At 43.0% G+C, this 19,689-nt stretch overlaps 3 protein-coding genes and 2 pseudogenes across 3 annotated transcripts; 3 read left to right on the top strand and 2 right to left on the bottom strand.

The window, feature by feature from the left end:
• Positions 1-4,886: 4,886 nt before the first annotated feature.
• LOC119282952 lies at positions 4,887-5,025 on the bottom strand (annotated as a pseudogene).
• Positions 5,026-6,806: 1,781 nt separating this feature from the next.
• Positions 6,807-10,136, top strand: LOC119274676 (protein FAR1-RELATED SEQUENCE 5-like). Its single transcript, XM_037555397.1, has 5 exons — positions 6,807-6,994; positions 7,098-7,230; positions 8,036-8,125; positions 8,197-8,271; positions 8,345-10,136. The coding sequence occupies exon 5, from the start codon at positions 8,473-8,475 to the stop codon at positions 9,772-9,774; it is 1,302 nt and encodes a 433-aa protein (XP_037411294.1). The 5' UTR covers positions 6,807-6,994; positions 7,098-7,230; positions 8,036-8,125; positions 8,197-8,271; positions 8,345-8,472; the 3' UTR covers positions 9,775-10,136.
• On the top strand, positions 9,935-11,026 carry LOC119274677 (protein FAR1-RELATED SEQUENCE 2-like). The gene is made up of 3 exons (XM_037555398.1): positions 9,935-10,443; positions 10,522-10,573; positions 10,679-11,026. The coding sequence occupies exons 1-3, from the start codon at positions 9,974-9,976 to the stop codon at positions 10,730-10,732; spliced, it is 576 nt and encodes a 191-aa protein (XP_037411295.1). The 5' UTR covers positions 9,935-9,973; the 3' UTR covers positions 10,733-11,026.
• A 771-nt stretch (positions 11,027-11,797) lies between these two features.
• LOC119274674 (rust resistance kinase Lr10-like) lies at positions 11,798-16,433 on the bottom strand. Its single transcript, XM_037555395.1, has 3 exons — positions 14,375-16,433; positions 13,527-13,696; positions 11,798-13,231 (listed from the first exon to the last, which is right to left on the bottom strand). Exons 1-3 carry the CDS (start codon positions 15,106-15,108, stop codon positions 12,135-12,137), a joined length of 2,001 nt encoding a protein of 666 aa, XP_037411292.1. The 5' UTR covers positions 15,109-16,433; the 3' UTR covers positions 11,798-12,134.
• LOC119274675 lies at positions 15,932-19,380 on the top strand (annotated as a pseudogene).
• The last annotated feature ends 309 nt before the right edge of the window (positions 19,381-19,689 follow it).

The raw sequence follows: 19,689 nt of genomic DNA, 5'->3' as shown, positions 1-19,689 counted from the left end.
CTTTCAGGCAAAACGCGCTTTACTGCTACACAGAAGTACATATAAAAAATACATTGATCATCAACGATCTTTTTGTATAGAATCTAAATCGTCAATAGGAATCTACCACTGATTTAAGAACCGGCGAAGACTCCTATTGCAGCCACAGATCCTAGACATAGAGTTCAATGAAGACCAAATGCTTGGGATGGTTTGAGAATTAACATACTTAAGGTGGTCAAATTCTTGTTAGGGGAGCAAGGTGGGACTAAAAATAGCGCCCGCCACAACCTATTTAGTACCGGTTCGTGCCACGAACCGGTACTAAAGGTGCTGGCCGGGCAGCAGCATCTTTAGTACCGGTACGTGGCACGAACCGGTACTAAAGATTCCCAAATAACCGGTACTAAAGGTCACCTCCCGCCAAGTCATTTGAACCGGCACTAATGGGAGCATTAGTGCCGGCTCATATGCCAACCGGTACTAATGTTTCACATATTAGGTCCTTTTTCTACTAGTGTTCTCTCTATTAGCTAGCTAATAACAACCTAAAAATAACCCCCAAAACCCCTAAAGCAGCCACATTTATAAAAAAACATGAACTTTTGGTCCCAGTTGGAGCCACCAACCGGGACCAAAGGCCCCCCTGACTGGGCTCGGCGGACCGGCCACGTGGAGGCACATCTGTTCCGGTTCGTGTTTGAACCGGGACTAATGGGTGGAAGTATTAGTAACGACCCATTAGTCCCGGTTCTTGAACCGGGACTAAAGGCCCTTACGAACCGGGACTAATGGGTGTTTTTCTACTAGTGTTAGCTTGACCCCTCATCCAAGACTATACAAGATAAAGATCTCTAACCTACAACAACCTGCCCAAGTTTACAACACGCACACAATATACACCCTCGTGACACATGTCACTTTACAACTACAACTATATCATTTAACATCCTCCCTCAATCTAAACGAGTCAAGGTTGAGATTGTTCTTGAAAGCTTGTAGTTGTCGAATCTGTAATGGTTTTGTGAAACCATCTGCCACTTGGTCTCCTGTTGGGATGAACCTGATTTCCAATAGTTTCCTAGCAACCCTCTCTCTGACAAAGTGAAAATCAATCTCTATGTGTTTCGTCCTTTCATGGAACACTGGATTAGCTGAGAGGTACGTTGCTCCAAGATTATCACACCATAGGCGAGAAGTACTTGACCTTCTTACTCCTAGCTCATTTAATAGAGTTTCCATCCACATTACCTCAGCTGTTGCATTTGCCAGAGATTTATATTCTGCTTCGGTACTAGAGCGAGAGACTGTTGCTTGTTTCTTTGCATTCCAGGATATAAGGTTGGAACCAAAGAAAACAGCAAATCCACCTGTAGACCTTCTGTCATAAGGACAGCCTGCCCAATCTGCATCAGAAAAGGCACTAATAGTTGTTGAGGGTGATTTACATATTTTCAGTTCTGTACCAGCACTTCCTTGAATATATCTCAAAATCCTTTTAACTGCTGTCCAATGAAGTGAAGTAGGAGAATGCAGAAATTGACAGACCTTGTTAACAGAGAAGGATATATCAGGTCTTGTCAAAGTTAAATATTGTAGTGCACCCACCACACTCCTATATTTAGTTCCTTCCTCTGGACTTAACAATTCTCCTTCATGCAATGATAATTTTTCTGTTGTAGATAAAGGTGTACTGGAGGGTTTACAGTCTCTCATACCTACACGCTTGAGTATATCCTTGGCATATTTCTCTTGAGTCAGCAGTATACCATCATGTACCTGTTTCACTTCTATGCCAAGGAAATAGTGTAATTCTCCCAAGTCTTTGAGAGCAAAATCACTCTTCAAGTTTCTAAGTAGAGCTGAGGTGGCTTGTGGAGATGAGCTAGCAACAATTATATCATCTACATATATAAGCATATAGATGATCACCTTCTCATTTTTGAAGAAAAATAGAGAAGTATCTCCCCTTGATGGTCTGAAGCCAAGTTGTTGAAGCTTTGTACTTAGTCTTGAGTACCACGCTCCGGGTGCCTGTTTCAGACCATAAAGTGCTTTGTCCAATTTAAACACATGTTGTGGTTTGGTGCCATCCACAAACCCAGGTGGTTGCTTCATGTACACCTCCTCCTCGAGAATACCATGTAAGAACGCATTCTGTACATCCAATTGGCGAAGAGTCCATCCCCTGGAAACAACAATAGACAAAACAAGTCTAATAGTAGCTGCCTTAACTACTGGACTAAAAGTGTCTTCATAGTCAATTCCATAACGTTGTTTAAACCCTTTTGCTACTAGTCTAGCTTTGTATCTATCTATTGTTCCATCAGAATTTCTCTTAATTTTGTATACCCACTTGCAATCTATAATGTTCCTACCTTGTTTAGGTGACACTAGATGCAAAGTTTGATTTTTCATAAGTGCATCATATTCTACCTCCATAGCTTTTTTCTAGTTTTTATCATCTAGTGCTTCAGCTAGATCACGAGGTTCACCAGTAGCAGCAAAGTTTACTACCTTGAAATTTTTACCATACCTGACCGTTCCATCTTTAGGAACCAAGGGTTTAAAAATGCCTCTTTGCGACCGTGTATTGGGTCGCTGCGGTTCAACGGCCACAGAAGATCCCGACGCTGTAGGAGATCCTGCCGCCAGTTCTGGACTCGATCGAGCCAGAGAATCCGCCTGGGGATCGGTCCTGCCAGCCCGAGACGGTGCCATTGGTCCAGTTGGCGAGGCAGAAACACGTCCAGGCGACACACGCCCGAGAGTCCGCGCCTCCTCATCATTCCGTGACGGCGACACGTTGGACCCACCTGCGCCAACCCGCGCACCCGACCGCGAGTATGGACGCGTGTCGCCCGTGGACGGGCTGCCCGCACCAGGTGGGGTGGCCGCGCCAGCCGGAGTGCGTGGTTCCGCCTCCGAGTCCATGCACGCGTCAGGAGCAGCAGTGCCGCCGGATCTCTCGGGATCCGCGCATGCAGGAGAATCTGCCCTGCCACCAGATCTCTCGGGATCCGTGTCCACAGGAGGATCTGCTCCGTGTTCCTAGCCAGGCCAGTTTGGCTGCATCTGCTGCATAAAATCATGACCAAAAATAGTGTTTTCTGCTGCATTTTTTTCACCACGACTTCCTGCATCATCAGAACCATTAGTAGTCCTATTAATCAATTGATCATCAACTACCTTTCCCCTGTGATCAGTAGGATTAAGTAGGTCAGGAGGGAGCAAAAGAATCTCAGCCCTTAGGCGAGCACCGACATTAGGATGAAGAGCCGCAAAAGGAAAAATATTTTCATCAAACACCACATCCCTAGAGATGTATACACGCCCTGTAGAGATATCAAGGCACTTGTAGCCTTTGTGCAAGTTACTATAACCAAGAAAGGCACATTGCTTTGATCGAAATTGGAGCTTATGTGTGTTGTAGGGACGTAGGTTGGGCCAACAAGCACACCCAAAAATTCTAAGAAAGGAGTAGTTAGGAGTTTCACCGAATAACCTAGTGAGTGGTGTTTCATGATTTATGACCTTACTTGGAACCCTATTGATCAAGTAAGTTGCGGCAAGGAAGGCCTCATCCCAAAACTTCAATGGCATAGAGGCTTGAGCAAGCAAGGAGAGGCCAACTTCAACGATGTGTCGGTGCTTGCGCTCGGCTGACCCATTTTGCTGATGAGCATGAGGGCATGATATGTGGTGTGAGATACCAATTTTGGTAAAGAAGGAGTTCAACTTTTCATACTCCCCTCCCCAGTCTGTTTGGAGGGCAAGGATTTTTCGATCAAAACGTCGTTCAACAAGGTTTTGGAAGTCATGGAATTTCTGAAAAACTTCAGATTTGTGTTTAATGAGATAGATCCATGTGAATTTACTAAAATCATCGATAAAACTCACATAGTATTTTTTTTTCTGCCTACTGTTTCAACAGCAGGGCCCCACACATCAGAAAAGACAAGTTCCAAAGGAAATTTAGATTCACTCAAGGATTGAGGATAAGGTAACTGGTGACTTTTGCCCTTTTGGCAGGCGTCACATACATGTTTATTGCTATCATTATTAACACACGGGAGTTTATTCTCACTAAGAATCTTCCTAACAACAGTGGAAGAAGGGTGACCTAAACGTCTATGCCACCAATCCAAAGGTGGTTTTGGTGACATTGAGCACATGCTTCTGGACGTTTCCCCCGGTGTGTTTAACAGGATAGAGCCCTCTTCTACCCCTGCCTCGAAGTAGAACCTTCCTCGTTTCCAGATCCTTGATGAGAAAAAAATGAGGGTGAATTTCAACAATAGTATTATTGTCAAGAGCAAGTTTACTTGCAGAAATCAAATCTTTTGTTGCCTCCGGAACATGAAGAACATCTTTTAGATGGAGATTGCGATCTGGGGTAGAAATAGTTGCATAACCAATATGATCAATGGACATACCTGATCCGTTTGCAGTATGAATCTGACCATTGCCCGTGTACCGTTCCCGGACGGTCAGCTTCTCCAGATCGCTTGTAATATGGTCGGTTGCACCACTGTCCATATACCAGTTGGTGTCAACTCCATACTGATGAGCAGCCATGTTGGCCGAGCGCTCTTCTCCTCCCTGATATGAAGAATCGTAGCGCTTCCAGCACTTCCAAGCAGGGTGGCCAACTTTGCCACAGATCTGGCATACCGGTTTGGTAGAGGAGTTGCTGTTGTAGTTCCCCCTGCCTCCCGAGTTGCCTCGACCACGGCCGTGGTCACCACCACGGCCATGATCACCACCACCGCCTGGTTTGTTGTTGAAGCCGCGACCGCCACCGCGATCACCATTGCCGATGGTGTTGTTGTTCTTGTTGAAGCCACGCCCACGCACCGCCGCATTTGCGGACGACTGAGAAGACCCACCGCGGAGATTCAGGCGAGTCTCAAAACTCAGGAGCTGTGAGAACAGCTCCGGGATCTTGACAGGTTCAACCCTAGAGCACATGGCCGACACCACTGGATCGTACTCCTCATCCAGTCCAGCAAGGATGTGGGAGATCACCTCTTCCTTGTCCAAGGCCTTCCCTGAAGCAGTTAGTTCATCACACAGAGTTCAGACCTTACCAACATACTCTATGATTGTGGAGTTGCCCTTCTGAAGATTGGCTAGGGAAATTCTGACGTTGACGGTCTGCGCCCTGGTGTGCGACGCGAGCATCCCTTGCACCGTGTTCCATAGCTCGGCCGCGGTGTGGCAGGTTGCCACTTGGACGGCCATCTCACGCGGTAGTGTGGTCAACAGGTATGAGAAAACCTGCTGATCCCGCGCGTACCACAGACCGAACTCCGGGTTCGGCCCCTTCGTCTTGGTCTTGCCGTCGTCGCCGGTGACCTTAATGGTCGTGGGCGGGGGCGGCTGCTCGGTGTCGAGGAAGCTTGCCATCTGCGCTCCCTGATGGCTGAGAGCACCGTGGCGTGCCATAAGGCCTCGTTCCCTCTCGTGAGCTTCTCGGTTGCGTTGTGTGCAAACGGAGACGAGGGGAAAGAATTTGCGGAGGAAGAGCTCGCCATGGATGGACCCGAGGTAGGCTCTGATTACCATGAAAGAAAAGAGGTGAAGCGTATGCCTCCAGGCAGGGACGCATGCGTGTTAAATAGCAACAAGATTACATCGAGGTTGGCAGGTTGTTGTGTTAGCTTGACCCCTCATCCAAGACTATACAAGATAAAGATCTCTAACCTACAACAACCTGCCCAAGTTTACAACACGCACACAATATACACCCTCGTGACACATGTCACTTTACAACTACAACTATATCATTTAACAGCATGCACTCACAAATTATGATCCATTTGCATGGGCTTGCGTAATTTATATCCAGGTGATGAATACAGTGTTTGTGTTGAAATTATCTGTCTTTGTGTGCCTATCTGGACATGCATAGAGTTCTCTGTTTGTTTAGTTCTTTCATAATCTAAAACCTGAAATCAATGGATTGCCCCCCTTCTTTTTTGGCTGGGACTTAGGCAGACCGTGCTCCAGTGAAGCCCTAAAAAACTTAATGGTCAATTTTGTTATTGGTTTATTGGAAACATCAAGCATTCAATTCCCCCACCCTAAAAAATTTATAGTGTAAAGTATTTTTTTATCATCAGTATTCCTAGGAGATTTATCCAGGACTATGATATACTATAGTGCTCTTCTTTATATTGTTGGACTAATAATCAATTTGTTCCTCCAGATGAAAGAATGGCTGCTGCAGTTCCCACCGAGTTTGTTCCATTGTATCCATGTGGTCAGCGCTATTTATATGTTGTCTGAAAAGAAAAAACTTGTCATGCTAGTCTAGCCCAGTTTCTACTGTAGCAAGATGCTTCTGAATACCTAATCCAGGGAATTTCAGCTCATCCTAGTGTTATTTGAAATCAAATTTCTTTTTTCATATGCTTGTGCTTGAAAGTTCTTCTCTTCGGCAATGTGTGTTTCAGACCCAAGTATCACCTCAACTTATATGTTGTCAGTTTCTGTATTCTTCTAGGTTGTTGTATGAAGAGGCTGTCATTAAAGTTGATGTATTGTGTGGCATTGGGATTTTCAGTCGTAATGGGAAAATATCCTGTACTCCAAGGGATTGAGTGCTCCGGCTACTCCCTGCTCGTCACAGCCGTTTGATACAGAACGTGGGCACAAGATGCAACCCGGCAGCTCCACCCTGGCACCCTTCGACATTTTCAAAAACCACCCCATGTAAATACAGAATAAGTTTAACGTCCCAGTCACCTAACTCCAAGATGCGTTACCCAATTTGAAACAGAAAAGAAACGCAAACAGACTGGGGCTTCGGCGGCGGCGGCCCTCGCCGTGTGCAGCGCTGCGACGTCGGCCGACGAGATCGACACGGTGCGGGCGTCGAGCGGCGAAGTCGCTCCATTTCCGCCTCACCATCCACCTCGCCCCCCTCTCCCACTCCACCGGACCCCGACCCAACCCGGCGCCTAGCTCCGCCGATCCGCCGACGCAAGGGATAGAGTGCTCTGATCTTCAGGTATGATGTTGGATGTTGTGCGTTCTGGCCTGATCCTAGCTCCCTTTATGTTGATTTCATGAGATGTAGGCTGTAGCCACTTCACTCTTTGCATTTTCCACAGGGTCAACTGACGGAGCCGGTTCTTCAGTCTCCTCTAAGTTGTTGACAGCCCAGCTAAAGGAACAGAAGCTTCAGACTAGTATTCCTGAGAATAACAGCAGGAAATCCGTTGAACAACACTGGCTCAGCATTTGGTAAGCTACATGTTACAGTTCCCTTTTTATTGCTGCAAGTAAGATCCTTTGTGTGGCCATATGTTGTTTTGGATGATGAACAGAGCCTTTAATTAGTAATAGAATTTGATACTTTCTGTAAACTTGGCGCAAAAAAATTCAGTGACCCAAACTGGATCTCACTTTTAGTACTACTTATATCAGGCTACCCCTGGAACAGCTTAGTCTGATCCTCTGTGAAGAACCCAAACAACTGACTAGATGAATTACAGAAGAAATTATGATGAGAACAAATGACTAGCTGAAAAACTTGAGAGCTAAAAAAAGCTTGTGTGGTATTCAAACAACAACTATATCAAGCTATGAATGCTAACATTGCTACAAAAATTGTATCGGTAACCACTTATATATGAATTTCACATCGGTTGTCTGGTTTAAGGAAACTCAACTCTGGACCCTATCCGATCATACACCACTAATGAAAAAATAGTTATAGTAAAATTTCATCAACTTATTGCCTGATACTGTACATCAGTTCGAACAAATCCATCTACCTATTCAAGTACCTGGATGTGAAGTGCATGTTGGGAAAAGACTGGGATTTATCTAACTGTACAATGTGTGCAACTTCACTAATTTCTGGGAGTTCCCTATCTATTTGTTAGCACCATTTTCAGAACACTCTTTTCCTTAGTACATCTAAATGCCAGTGCATTCAGAATTTTTCTCTCTTCACTATTTTAGCATGAAACTGTTTTTTTAACTTAGTGTGCCGCCGCTCTCATGAAAAGCTGATTCTTACTTGATGTTTATCTGCACAAAGTAGAGAATGATGGAGTCAATGGCAAGTATTGCTCCAAGTGCCGGCTCAACTACAGCAATAGGACTTGAAGATGATGCCAACAACTTTTCCATGGTATTTCCTTGATATATTACTCATGTTCATATGTAAATGCCATGTCACTAAAGTTCTAACAACCATGTTAGGTCCAAAGGGGATTGGACATACATGATGAAGATTGTTTCAACACACCAAAAAGAACCAGTAGCCTCCCCACATGTGTAAGTTTATTATGACATATTAATTTCATGTGTTTCAATTCTGGAGCTAATCCATGATTTTCTACTTACACAGGGGTCAACTTATGAGCCCGAGTGTGATGATAGCCTACAACCCTCAATTGGCATGCGATTTGATAGCTGGGAGGCAGGTTTGGCATTCTATAGAATGTATGCCCATGAGGTTGGCTTCTCCGTACGCATATGGACGCAACACAAAGGAGAGGGTGGTGTAATAATTGGAAGAAGTTTGTTTGTGCAAGAGAAGGTTGGAGGAAGGAAAAGTCAGTGGAAATTGCCCAAGATACTCAGGAAATGCAGAGAAAAAAGGTTAAAAGAAATATCAAGATAACCAGATGCGGTTGTGAGGCTATGGTTGGATTGAAGAGGCAAGTTGATGGCAAGTATGAGGTCGTCCAGTTTGTTCAATCACACACGCACCAACTTATCTCGCCAAGTAAGAGACATCTCATCCGGTCAAATAGAGAGGTAACTAGTGATTTGAGAAACAAACTATTTACATGCAGTAAGGCATTGCTTGGCACATCAAAAACTTATCGCTTGCTTACTATTGAGAAAGGTGGGCCAGGGAACATAGGTCGCACGAAACGTGACTTACAAAACTATGACCGTGATTTTAAGGCAGCAATTAAGGGAGCGGATGGACAACTTATAGTAGATATAATGGAAAATAAAAAGAAGGCCAATCCAGCATTCTATTTTGATTACCAGGTAGACGAGAACAATAAACTGAAAAATATTTTCTGGGCAGATAGTATATGTAGAAAGAACTACTCATTGTTTGGTGATGTTGTGTCATTCGACTCTACATATAGATTCAACAAGTATGACCTGGTATTTACCCCTTTTACTGGAGTTAACCATCATAAATCTTGTGTTACATTTGGTGCTGCTTTTTTGTCAAATGAGAAGATTGCATCATACAAATGGTTATTCCAGACTTTCTTGAAAGCAATGTGTGGGGTTGCACCAAAGCTAATCATAACTGATGAGGACCAAAGCATGAGAAGAGGAATAGAAGCTATATTTCCAAACACAAAACATCGACTTTGTATGTGGCATATTCTCATGAAGCTCCCTGAAAAGGTTGGTCCCATCTTGAAAAACAATGAAGATTTTAAACCACGATTTATGGCATGTGTGTGGGGATCAGAGACTCCAGATGAGTTCGAAGCACGGTGGTCATCAATAATTTCTGATTTTGGCCTTGAGGATAATGAATGGTTGAAAGAGAAGTATGACTTACGACAATCATGGATTCCAGCATTCTTTATGGAGTTGTCTCTTGGTGCAATATTACGCACAACATCCAGATCTGAGAGTGAGAATGCATTTTTTAGACACTTCACTAATCGAAGGCTTTCCCTGATTGAATTTTGGGTCAGATTTGAAACGGCTTTGGAAGAGCAGCGGCAAAAAGAGCTGCAAGAGGACAATTCTAGCATGCATACCTTGCCAGTACTTGAAACTTGTTGGGGGAATTGAGATTCATGGCAGAGATGTGTACACTCACAACATTTTTGTTGCTTTCCAACGTGAGGTGGTGGCTGCTAGGGATCGTCGTCATGTAAAAACTATTGAGCAGGTTGGCGATGTCTGAACCACGAGCATTGCTGACCTTAGCGGCAGGATAAGAGTAGTCTGCTACAACACTAGTACGAAGGCTGCACAATGTACTTGCCGAATGTTTGAATCATTGGGCATCCTGTGCTCTCACATCATTGTTGTTCTAAAGAATGATGGATGTAATGAAATTCCTAGCCAATATGTGTTGCATAGGTGGTCTAAAATGGCTGCACGACATCTTTCTTATGATGCTAATGGACATGAGCTAGAAGGGTCATCTACATCTCTTTCACCTACCATCAAGAAATTGTACTCAGAAACATGCTCGATGTTCAGCTCGGCATTGCATACAGCTAAGCATTGTGAGGACAAGATGAAATACTTTCACAAAGTTATTTCTGATGCTCTTGCGCACTTGAGGCAGACGATGCCGCTTGACGAGCAAAATAAAGTTCAAGAGTTTGAATCCTTCATTGGAACGACATTCCCAAGCATCATCAATATTCATCCACCGGAGGTTGCAAACACAAGGGGCAGTGGTAAGAGATTGAAGAGGGGTTCAGAGGAGGCCATGAACAAAAGGAAAAGGTAAATTAGATTGTAAGTAATATATGTATTTTATTAGGTTTTCGTGGATTGCAGCTAAGGGTTTTTCCTTCTTTGCAGAGGAAATAGTGTCCAGAAAGGTCCAAGGTCTGTAGATTGTTCTATTTATCAGGTTGGCCGTGGCAGATAAATGGTTTTTGTATCTTGCTCCCTTTTGAATAAAGCATGTTGATTGTTTTTGCAAATATTTGACTACAATTTTTTTCATATTTTGTAGCACACCCAGCCCATGGGAGCGGATATCATTCATTTGGCGCTAAATCATGAATGACAAATGCCTTCTGTTCATGTGCTATCCAATGTTGGAGGCTTCTGCTACAACTTCAACACCTAGTTGAATATGTTGGTGCAATATGTGTACCTGCTACCTCATTGGGCTATAAATCACATCTGAGTTGCAACTCTAGTTATGCGCTTCATAGTAGATTTTATGTGTACTGTCATTAGTGCTTCTAGAAAGCATTCATGATATTTTGTATAAAAAGGTGTGTAAGAGCATAATATTGTTGTACTGTTAGCTTTTAAATGCCAAGATAGATTTGAAAGTGCTGGAATGCATTGCCAATGGATAGTGGTTTATGTGTTCCCTTCTTATTTGAGAAAGGTGTCTACTACACTTGACGTTGGCTTCACAATTTTAGTGCAAAATTCACCATTTCAAATTATTGTTCATGAGCTTGTTTATTCTTCATTTCTTTTTAAATTAGCTTTACCTTGTTAAATCACGTTGCTCAATGTTCATGTTCTGGACCTCCTATGGAATATTTGTTTCTTCTTCTATATTATATCTTGGAAAATCCATGATGCTACTACCTGTAGCATATACTAGCTCATATTGAATTTATATAATACAGATGAAGCTGAAAGCGTCAGCATGAAACAATCATGTACGGAGGTACAAGATGTGTGTGTTCTTTCTGTTCCCAATCTGGGCCAGCCCATTTTTTTGAAGCTAGATGATGACAACTTTACAGCAATACTTCATTACATGGGGTGTTCTTTGCAAAAATGGAAGGGTGAGGCGTTATACTTCCATCATGTACCTACAAACTTCATCCAACGGCGATATGCTCTCAGTATGACCTATACTTATATTTTTGTGTTTTCTTTTCAGCTGTGGTTTGAAAAGCATGTCATTGATGACAGTAAGAATAGAACCAACACTGTTGCATTGATCTCAGCTGGAATTTCTCCGCTTCCATGTGTCAACGCCGTAGGAGGTTGCATCCGCAGTTGAAACAAGTTCCTCCACGAACTAGTTGATATACACCAGTACAAAAGTTTTAGTAAGCAGTTAAAGATCAGTAGCAGCTGAAGGATAAGATTACAGACCAAGTACTCTGAATTCCTTAGACCATGCTTCCTCTCTGTTTCCATTACAAGCACCCATAGTACAACATATTAGATCGCCTTCTATATTCATGCTAACAATGTTTGCACAGAACTGCAAATATAACTCCAAATTTTGCAAGCAATAACTCACCTAATATTATTTCCAAATAATACAGGCCATCCGGGAAGAATACATGATTGTGCAATAAGAAGTTCACAGGAATCAGCACACACATGGTAGATTAATAACATACTCGCTACAGCTATGACCATTACTTCAGCTTTTCGGCCTTTCAGGAGCAAATTGCATCACCTCATGTATTACATCACACATATTTTTTTCACTCATCCTCCTCAGAGATTTCAGTCAACTCAGACGATAAATGGTAAGTATCATCAGTATGGATGTGCCCTTCGTCACAAAAGAATGGCCTGGAAGGCATTTGCAAGCTATCGGCACCACCTTCAAGCATCTCTATAACCTCGCTCATTGTCGGGCGATCATGGGACTTCATCTGAATGCACCACAGTCCAATGATGCATAGCTTTTTCTCCAACTCATGCATGTCATCAACAATAGATATCTCACCCGCTTCCTGCTCAGTCAGACGGTCATACACCCATGACGGGTAATATGCTTGGCTTGAGTTTGGTGCATTTGGATCTGCATTCCGCCTTCCTCCTGCCATCTCCAGCAGCAGCATTCCAAAACTGTAAACATCGGACTTGCTTGATATGACACCAAAGCCCCGAGATATCATCTCAGGAGCAATGTACCCAACGGTTCCTCGTAAGGCGCTTAATGGCACAAAATTGTCGCCCCTTGGGCACAGCTTGGCAAGACCAAAATCGGCAACTTTGGGGGTGAAATTGCTGTCAAGAAGGATGTTGTGCGGTTTGATGTCAAAGTGTAGAATCTGCATATCGCATCCCTCATGCAAGTAGTTGATTCCACTGGCAATGCCCAGAGCAATCTCATTGAGCTTGTCCAAGGAGAAACACTTCTCATCTGAGAAGATGTACTTGTCAAGAGAACCTCGAGGCATGTACTCGTAGACCAGTCCCCTCTTCATTTCCTCCGAGCAGAATCCGACCAAACGGACCACATTGACATGGTGTATCCTGCCAATGGTGGAGACCTCACTGATGAAATCCTCTGCGTTACAGTTCGAGTTACCTGCTAGCATCTTGACAGCGACGTGGACATCGCCTGGGAGCAGTACGCCCTTGTACACAGAGCCATACCCCCCTTGCCCCAATTTATCTCTAAAGTGGCCTGTGATTGCGGTGATATCGGTATAGGCGTACCTCGTCGGACCGAGCATTTGCTGCATTCGGAGAAACTTCTCAACTGCATCAATTGTTATCCTTGTTTTCCAGTACTTGTGGGCAAGGAAGATCAATACAGACAGGGGCGCCAACACGAACCTGCATAGTACTGCCCAAACAAGCCAGCAGGCATATGCAAGTTAGCCAAACATTTGGGCATATGTCCACAAAATTGTAGCTGCGATTATCAAAGGCAGGCAAAAATAATAATCTAGAGCACACATCTAAATATGTGTCAGTTTGTATTAGAAAAAAAAATACTGAACAGGGATGAGATCTCACAAGACACAACCAAAACCAAGACTAAACAACCAAAACAAACTACCGAAATAAGACCTATGTTAAGCTTATCTAAAACAAAAAGAAAGAAAAAGGCAAAAGGCAAGCAAGTAATTCTCACATACCGATGAGGAACTTGGGGATATCAATAGCGGATATTATCGCTTTAACAACTGCAATGACGATCATGCTGTCGGTGTTTTCAGCTATGCATTTTAAGAAATGTGCCTCGCCCCAGAAAAAAGTACGAGTCCAGTTGAGGATGTTTGCACCGGATATTTGCTGCTTGTAGTAGCTGCAAGACACACCATCATAAAGAACATGGATTTAAGAGGGGGGAAATAGTTTCTAAGATACATTAAATTGCACTTTCCACCACCTAATTAATCCTACCAGTATAGAAAACCAGAGTTTTGTTTTCTTTGCACATAACAGCATCTAATTCAGCTACGTGTTTCAACTTTAAAAATAGACATGATCAGACATGTGCCCTGACAACCTGCAGATCACACAAATGAGTGATGTGGCAGGTCTGGTGTGTCAGACGGCAGATTACATCGGGCCAGCTTCAGAAAAACTAGGCAAACTACAATAATAGTTGAATCAGGCCATGTACAACGCAAGGTGCTTAGAGAAATAAACCAGTATTTTTTTACTGGCGCTTATTTGTAAAGGGTGGACGCTTAATTAGGCACCCCTTCTGTAGAAATAAGCATTGGTGGTTCAGAAAAATCCAGTTTATTTTTCTAAGCATCTCCCTAAGCACCCCTTCTGTAGAAATAGGCATTGGTGGTTCAGAAAAACCCGGTTTATTTTTCTAAGCATCTCCCTAAGCACCTAGCATTGTACAAGGCCTCACATGGTGTCATGTACAAAGAAAACCAACCCCTGGTGTTTTCTCGCAAATGGTGTCGAATTAGGTGTCGGAAAGTGCATTTTACTTTAGACAATTATAAGAAGACAAAGAATTCACCTGGTTGAATTGTTCAGGCATATATTGATGTCTTCATAGACAGAAGGCCAACCTGGATCCGCATGCATTTCAGGAAACTGAACAGAAAAGCCTCTCCTTATGAATTGCATGATATCTGCATAACTTGCATTCTGCTGTAGCCTGGTGGTATACGAACCAAAGGGACGCATGGCCATATATCCACAAAAAGGTTCAAGATCTTCAACAATGCAGCCTCTATAATTAGCCACCAAAACATAAAAATGTGAATTTTTCGCATTAAGGCAAGCAATGGGCATGTACTGACTGTTATACGTTACAGCTCGAGAGCAATTAACAAAGCATGCCCAGTTGTCGCTATAAGTGGTCAAATCACAAAAGCCTTGTGAATCGATTAGGCAGCTTTCCTCCCCATAGCCCAAGTAAGGAAGAGAACAGCTACTATTAACATCCAAGTTGGCATCCACGACCCAGAAGGACGAATCGGTGTAGTTGATGCCAGTCACATAGTATGTTCCTGAGTTGATGTAAATTGTAGCCTTGCTACTGCTACAACCCAGCTCATATGCTCCAACACAGCAGTTGAGAGGATCACCTCTCCGGCAGAAAGGATACGATATGTTTTGCAGATGTCCACAGGAGAATTGTGCGCACACATCTCCTCCTTGGACTTCTGCTACAAAAACTGCAAGTGAAGAGAAGATAGTTAAGGCCTGCAGGGTAACTGAACGATGAAATCCACCAGGGCTCGCCATGATAGATGGCAAGATGCACGAATACTCTCACAAGGGACTGAAGGCAGTCGATACTCTATCCTAGTTGTGGAGAAGATTACTTAGTTAACCAAGGCTGCAAGGAAGTGGATATTCATGGTCCATCTTCTGCCCTTATCTACAGCCTACAGACTACAGTACATACTTGGTACGAGTTCATTTTCTCTAGAGGTGACAATGACAGCATACTACAGTTTCCACACGGTGCCCCTTGCCATACGGTGACTTGCACCATAATTAATGATTCATTTTCTCTAGAGGTGACAATGACAGCATACTACAGTTTCCACGCGGTGCCCCTTGCCACACGGCGACTTGCACCATAATTAATGCTCATGTGACAGGAGTAGACTAGACTGAGTCTGCATTCACAGTTCATATGTACTTCATAGGCACATAGCCACCAGTGTAGCACGACTAATTGCCATCTACTGACAAGGGATATTTTCTAGAACAAGAAAACTGCTATAGATAAGGAATGAGTGGTGTTTTATGTACTTGCGACATCTTGCTTTCCTCCATCTCCCTAAGGTGTACCCCCTGCATGATTGGGATACTATTGACTTTGTTGGTCTATACAAGTTGGAAGGGGAAGAATTTTTGCTTTAATTAGTGAGTAGAATGCAGCTGGACGAAAGTGTTGCTGCTGAATGGACGGCAGACAAGTCTGCAGTCAGCACTCCCAACCATTAAATTGGAAGAACTTCCACCATGATAATATAGCCACACAGCTATCACTACAGCACAACTCCGATTGCAATTTGAAGCTAAGCAGTATCTGTACTTGAAACACCTTGATTGTCTTCATTTTCTTCCTCTTCCTCTCCATCTCAGCAAGATGAGTAAATTTCTTGTAACAGCTCTCCTGCTGCTGTGTCTTGCCAGCTATGGGACCGACTTGGCCACATCATGGAGTGATAAAGATTTCTTCAGATACTGCCTGCCATCACGGTGCAGCAAAGATGGGCCTGAGGTCAGGTTCCCGCTCCGGCTTGAACCCAGCAGTTTACCTTCATCATGTGGCACAACATACATTGAGCTAGCATGCCGTGGCCATGAAACCATCCTTGTTCACCCGTTTTTTGGTCCATGCAAAGTGACCTCCATAGATTATAGACGTGCTTCTATGAATATCTTGCCGCTTGTATACTCATCTCCTTGTCCACTTGAGGAGATCTTCTCCAAAAGCATACAATTTCCAGTTTCTGCCAGTGCAGACTACCTGGAAGAATATACGTTACATGCAACCCTGGTATGCTGCTCCAGAGTGTTCACACCACGCACCAGGGCTGTCAATAGCATTGCTGGGCCAATCCCCTGCCTTAGCAATTCAACCCACCTCTCGTATTTGGTGGATGCTTACGTGTCCATGTCTGTGCTTCCATTGGAATGCAAGGTCGTCTCAGATGACAGCATTCAGATACCTATACCTGCATATGGATATGGAACAGTAGACCAGTTAACATTCAAGGTATATGCAGACAGGATCATCAATTTTGCTGACATGACGCTGAGTTGGCTTCTTCACGAGAATTGCCAAACATGTGAACACCATGGGTGGCACTGTGGATTCAGCACACAAAGGAACGAAGCGTTCTGCGAGGATAACCCTGACGGTATCATCTCAACTGGTTATTTTGTAACTAAGTTTTCAATACTGTTCAGAGTTTTACAGTTTTTATCTTAGAATTCACTCATTCTACAATTCAATGTATTTGAAATATGCACATGACTTGCTATCATTTTCTCTCTTCAAAATAGCACCAGAAATCATTTAAGTAGCTAGCTTGCATTGAGCAGTCACATTGAGGCATCGACTTCTCATAAAAAGAATATCTTAGAAACAATTAAGGCATAATTAGGTATGTTTTCTTCATCCATCAGGCAGACACTGGCCTTAAAAAACCTCAAAAATCTCTCAGTGTTGTTCAATCTATATTAGTATGAGATACTGATACCGCATTGCTACAAAAAGAACCCAAAGAATAAATTCTAAATAAGGAAGGAAAATAGAAGCGAGTGTAGACATGATTTTTATCATCAAAGATAATAAAGTGTAATTAGTGCAATAAGAAATTACCAATCCACATTAACCTGCCTCATACCCAATTGGCCATAATGACCGGCTAAATCATCCAATAAGACTAGTCTGGTACCACTGTTCTTCTCAATCACGGCCAAGTGCTCTCAAATTCATTTACGAAGCCTCACATTCTGGCTACTGACCCAACCCTTGCCCAGCTACCTGAGAGGCACATTACAAATCGAGGCTGAAATCCAGGGAACCCAAAAGACATCATCCTCTATAATAATACAGTATCAGCAAGAAGCCATAGTTCCAGACACCGCCATTACAGGCAAAACAAATAATAAAATAACAAAAACACACATAATAGAGACAAAAAGATTGCATAAACAAGAACAAGAAAAATAACTTGCTTCAAGTTGTTGTAGGCAACATAGATCATTTGGTTGTGGGCTGCATTTCTGTACTAGAATCATGGGCAACCTCCTTGCCTAAGCCTAGTGTAAAGCTTGCAACGTATCTTTATCCCGAACATTTTTTCTCTTTCGTAATAAGGAGGCAGTGTTCTCCAATATTCTCCAAAAAATAATCATATCCCACCAGGACGACTCTATTGTATAATCGTACCTAGGGCAATGTACTAAAACAATCTGGCGGTTCTACAACTGTCTTCAGGAAACATAGTTCCTTCTTGTTTCCTGACCATTAACCAAATCTCCTTTTCATCTTTCTTCTTTGCAGAAATCCCATTATCTTCCTTGCTATTTGCAGGCTCAAGTATCAAAGTCGTTGCAGGTACTGCTCCGAAAAAGTTTTTTTGTACCTCTAAAGACCAAAAAAAAAAGTTTCCACTATGACTCATATTGTTGGCTACTCTGACACTAACATCATCCTATCCCAACAAAAAGATTAAGTAATGACCAGATACAATATGCTAATTAACTATTTTGTTTTTATCCAGCTACATCATCGGCGGTTACGTTTGTTATACTTTTGTTGATGGCAGTCACTGTAATTTATCCTTCACTAAAGACAAAATACAATGAAGAGGTGCATCTGAAGGTTGAAATGTTTCTCAGGACATATGGCACATCGAAACCCACAAGGTACACTTTCCCTGAAGTTAAGAAGATAGCAAAGCGGTTCAAGGATAAATTAGGCCAGGGTGGATTTGGAAGTGTATACAAAGGCGAGTTACGAAATGGAGTTCCGGTGGCAGTCAAAATGCTAGAGAGCTCTACAGAACAGGGAGAGGAATTCATCAATGAAGTTGCAACCATTGGACTAATCCACCATACAAATATCGTCCGCCTCCTGGGATTTTGCTCTGAAGGAACGAGACGGGCTCTTATCTACGAATTCATGCCTAACGAGTCACTAGAGAAATACATATTCTCACACGTTTCTAATATCTCTCGACAACTCTTAGTACCGGACAAAATGCTAGATATTGCTTTAGGCATTGCTCGAGGAATGGAATACCTGCATCAAGGCTGCAACCAGCGCATTCTCCACTTTGACATCAAGCCACACAACATCTTGTTGGACTACAACTTCAATCCGAAGATCTCGGACTTTGGCCTTGCAAAGTTGTGTGCAAGGGACCAAAGCATCATTACCTTAACTGCAGCAAGAGGCACAATGGGATACATCGCACCCGAGCTATACTCTCGGAACTTTGGAGGAGTATCGTACAAATCAGATGTGTACAGTTTCGGCATGCTGGTGTTGGAAATGGTGAGCGGAAGGAGGAACTCAGACCCAAGTGTTGAGAACCAGCACGAGGTATACCTCCCAGAGTGGATCTACGAGAAAGTAATCACTGGGCAGGAATTGGCGCTTGCTTTGGAAATGACAGAAGAAGACAAAGAAAAGATGAGAAAGCTGACTATTGTGGCACTGTGGTGCATCCAATGGAACCCAAAGAATCGGCCGTCGATGACGAAGGTAGTAAACATGTTAACGGGGAGATTGCAGAATCTGCAGATTCCCCCTAAGCCCTTTGTCTCAGTTTGAAAATAGCCCTTGGCATAAGACATGAAGAATGTATCACCATAGTTAGCGTATTTCATTGCAATGCCTTCCACTAGTATGTAGAATATTTGATTATCTACTCAACTATATAGGAGCGGTTCCTCTGTAGCTTATAAGACATCTTCATGTAATGCAACTATATTAAGTAGAAACATATGCCATTGGACTTGATTTGCAATGTTACTGTTGACTTATTAGAACCTGTAAGATTGATTTATTCTGTCACTGATGTTACTTTTCCCTTGTCTCCCATAATTTTCAGTTGTGTAACCTGAATTCTCACAATTTGATCGATCTCACTAGCCGTATTTTAAACAAAAAGGAGAGCAAAGGGATCAAGCTATAGGTGGATTGACCATGCCATCATTTTTATTATCAAAATAACAAATTTACAGTGTGAATGGATGGGCAGACATGGACTAGGGGTACCGCTTCCTACTCAAGAGCGAAATCATGTTGCAGTACTAATTAGACATTGTATTTTTTTTTTACTCAAGAGCAAA

This window comes from Triticum dicoccoides, chromosome 3B (genome assembly GCF_002162155.2).
Source record: "Triticum dicoccoides isolate Atlit2015 ecotype Zavitan chromosome 3B, WEW_v2.0, whole genome shotgun sequence".
Classification (NCBI taxonomy): Eukaryota; Viridiplantae; Streptophyta; class Magnoliopsida; order Poales; family Poaceae; genus Triticum; species Triticum dicoccoides.
Note: the sequence above shows the minus strand (reverse complement) of the source record. Positions and strands in the feature narration are given on the sequence as shown.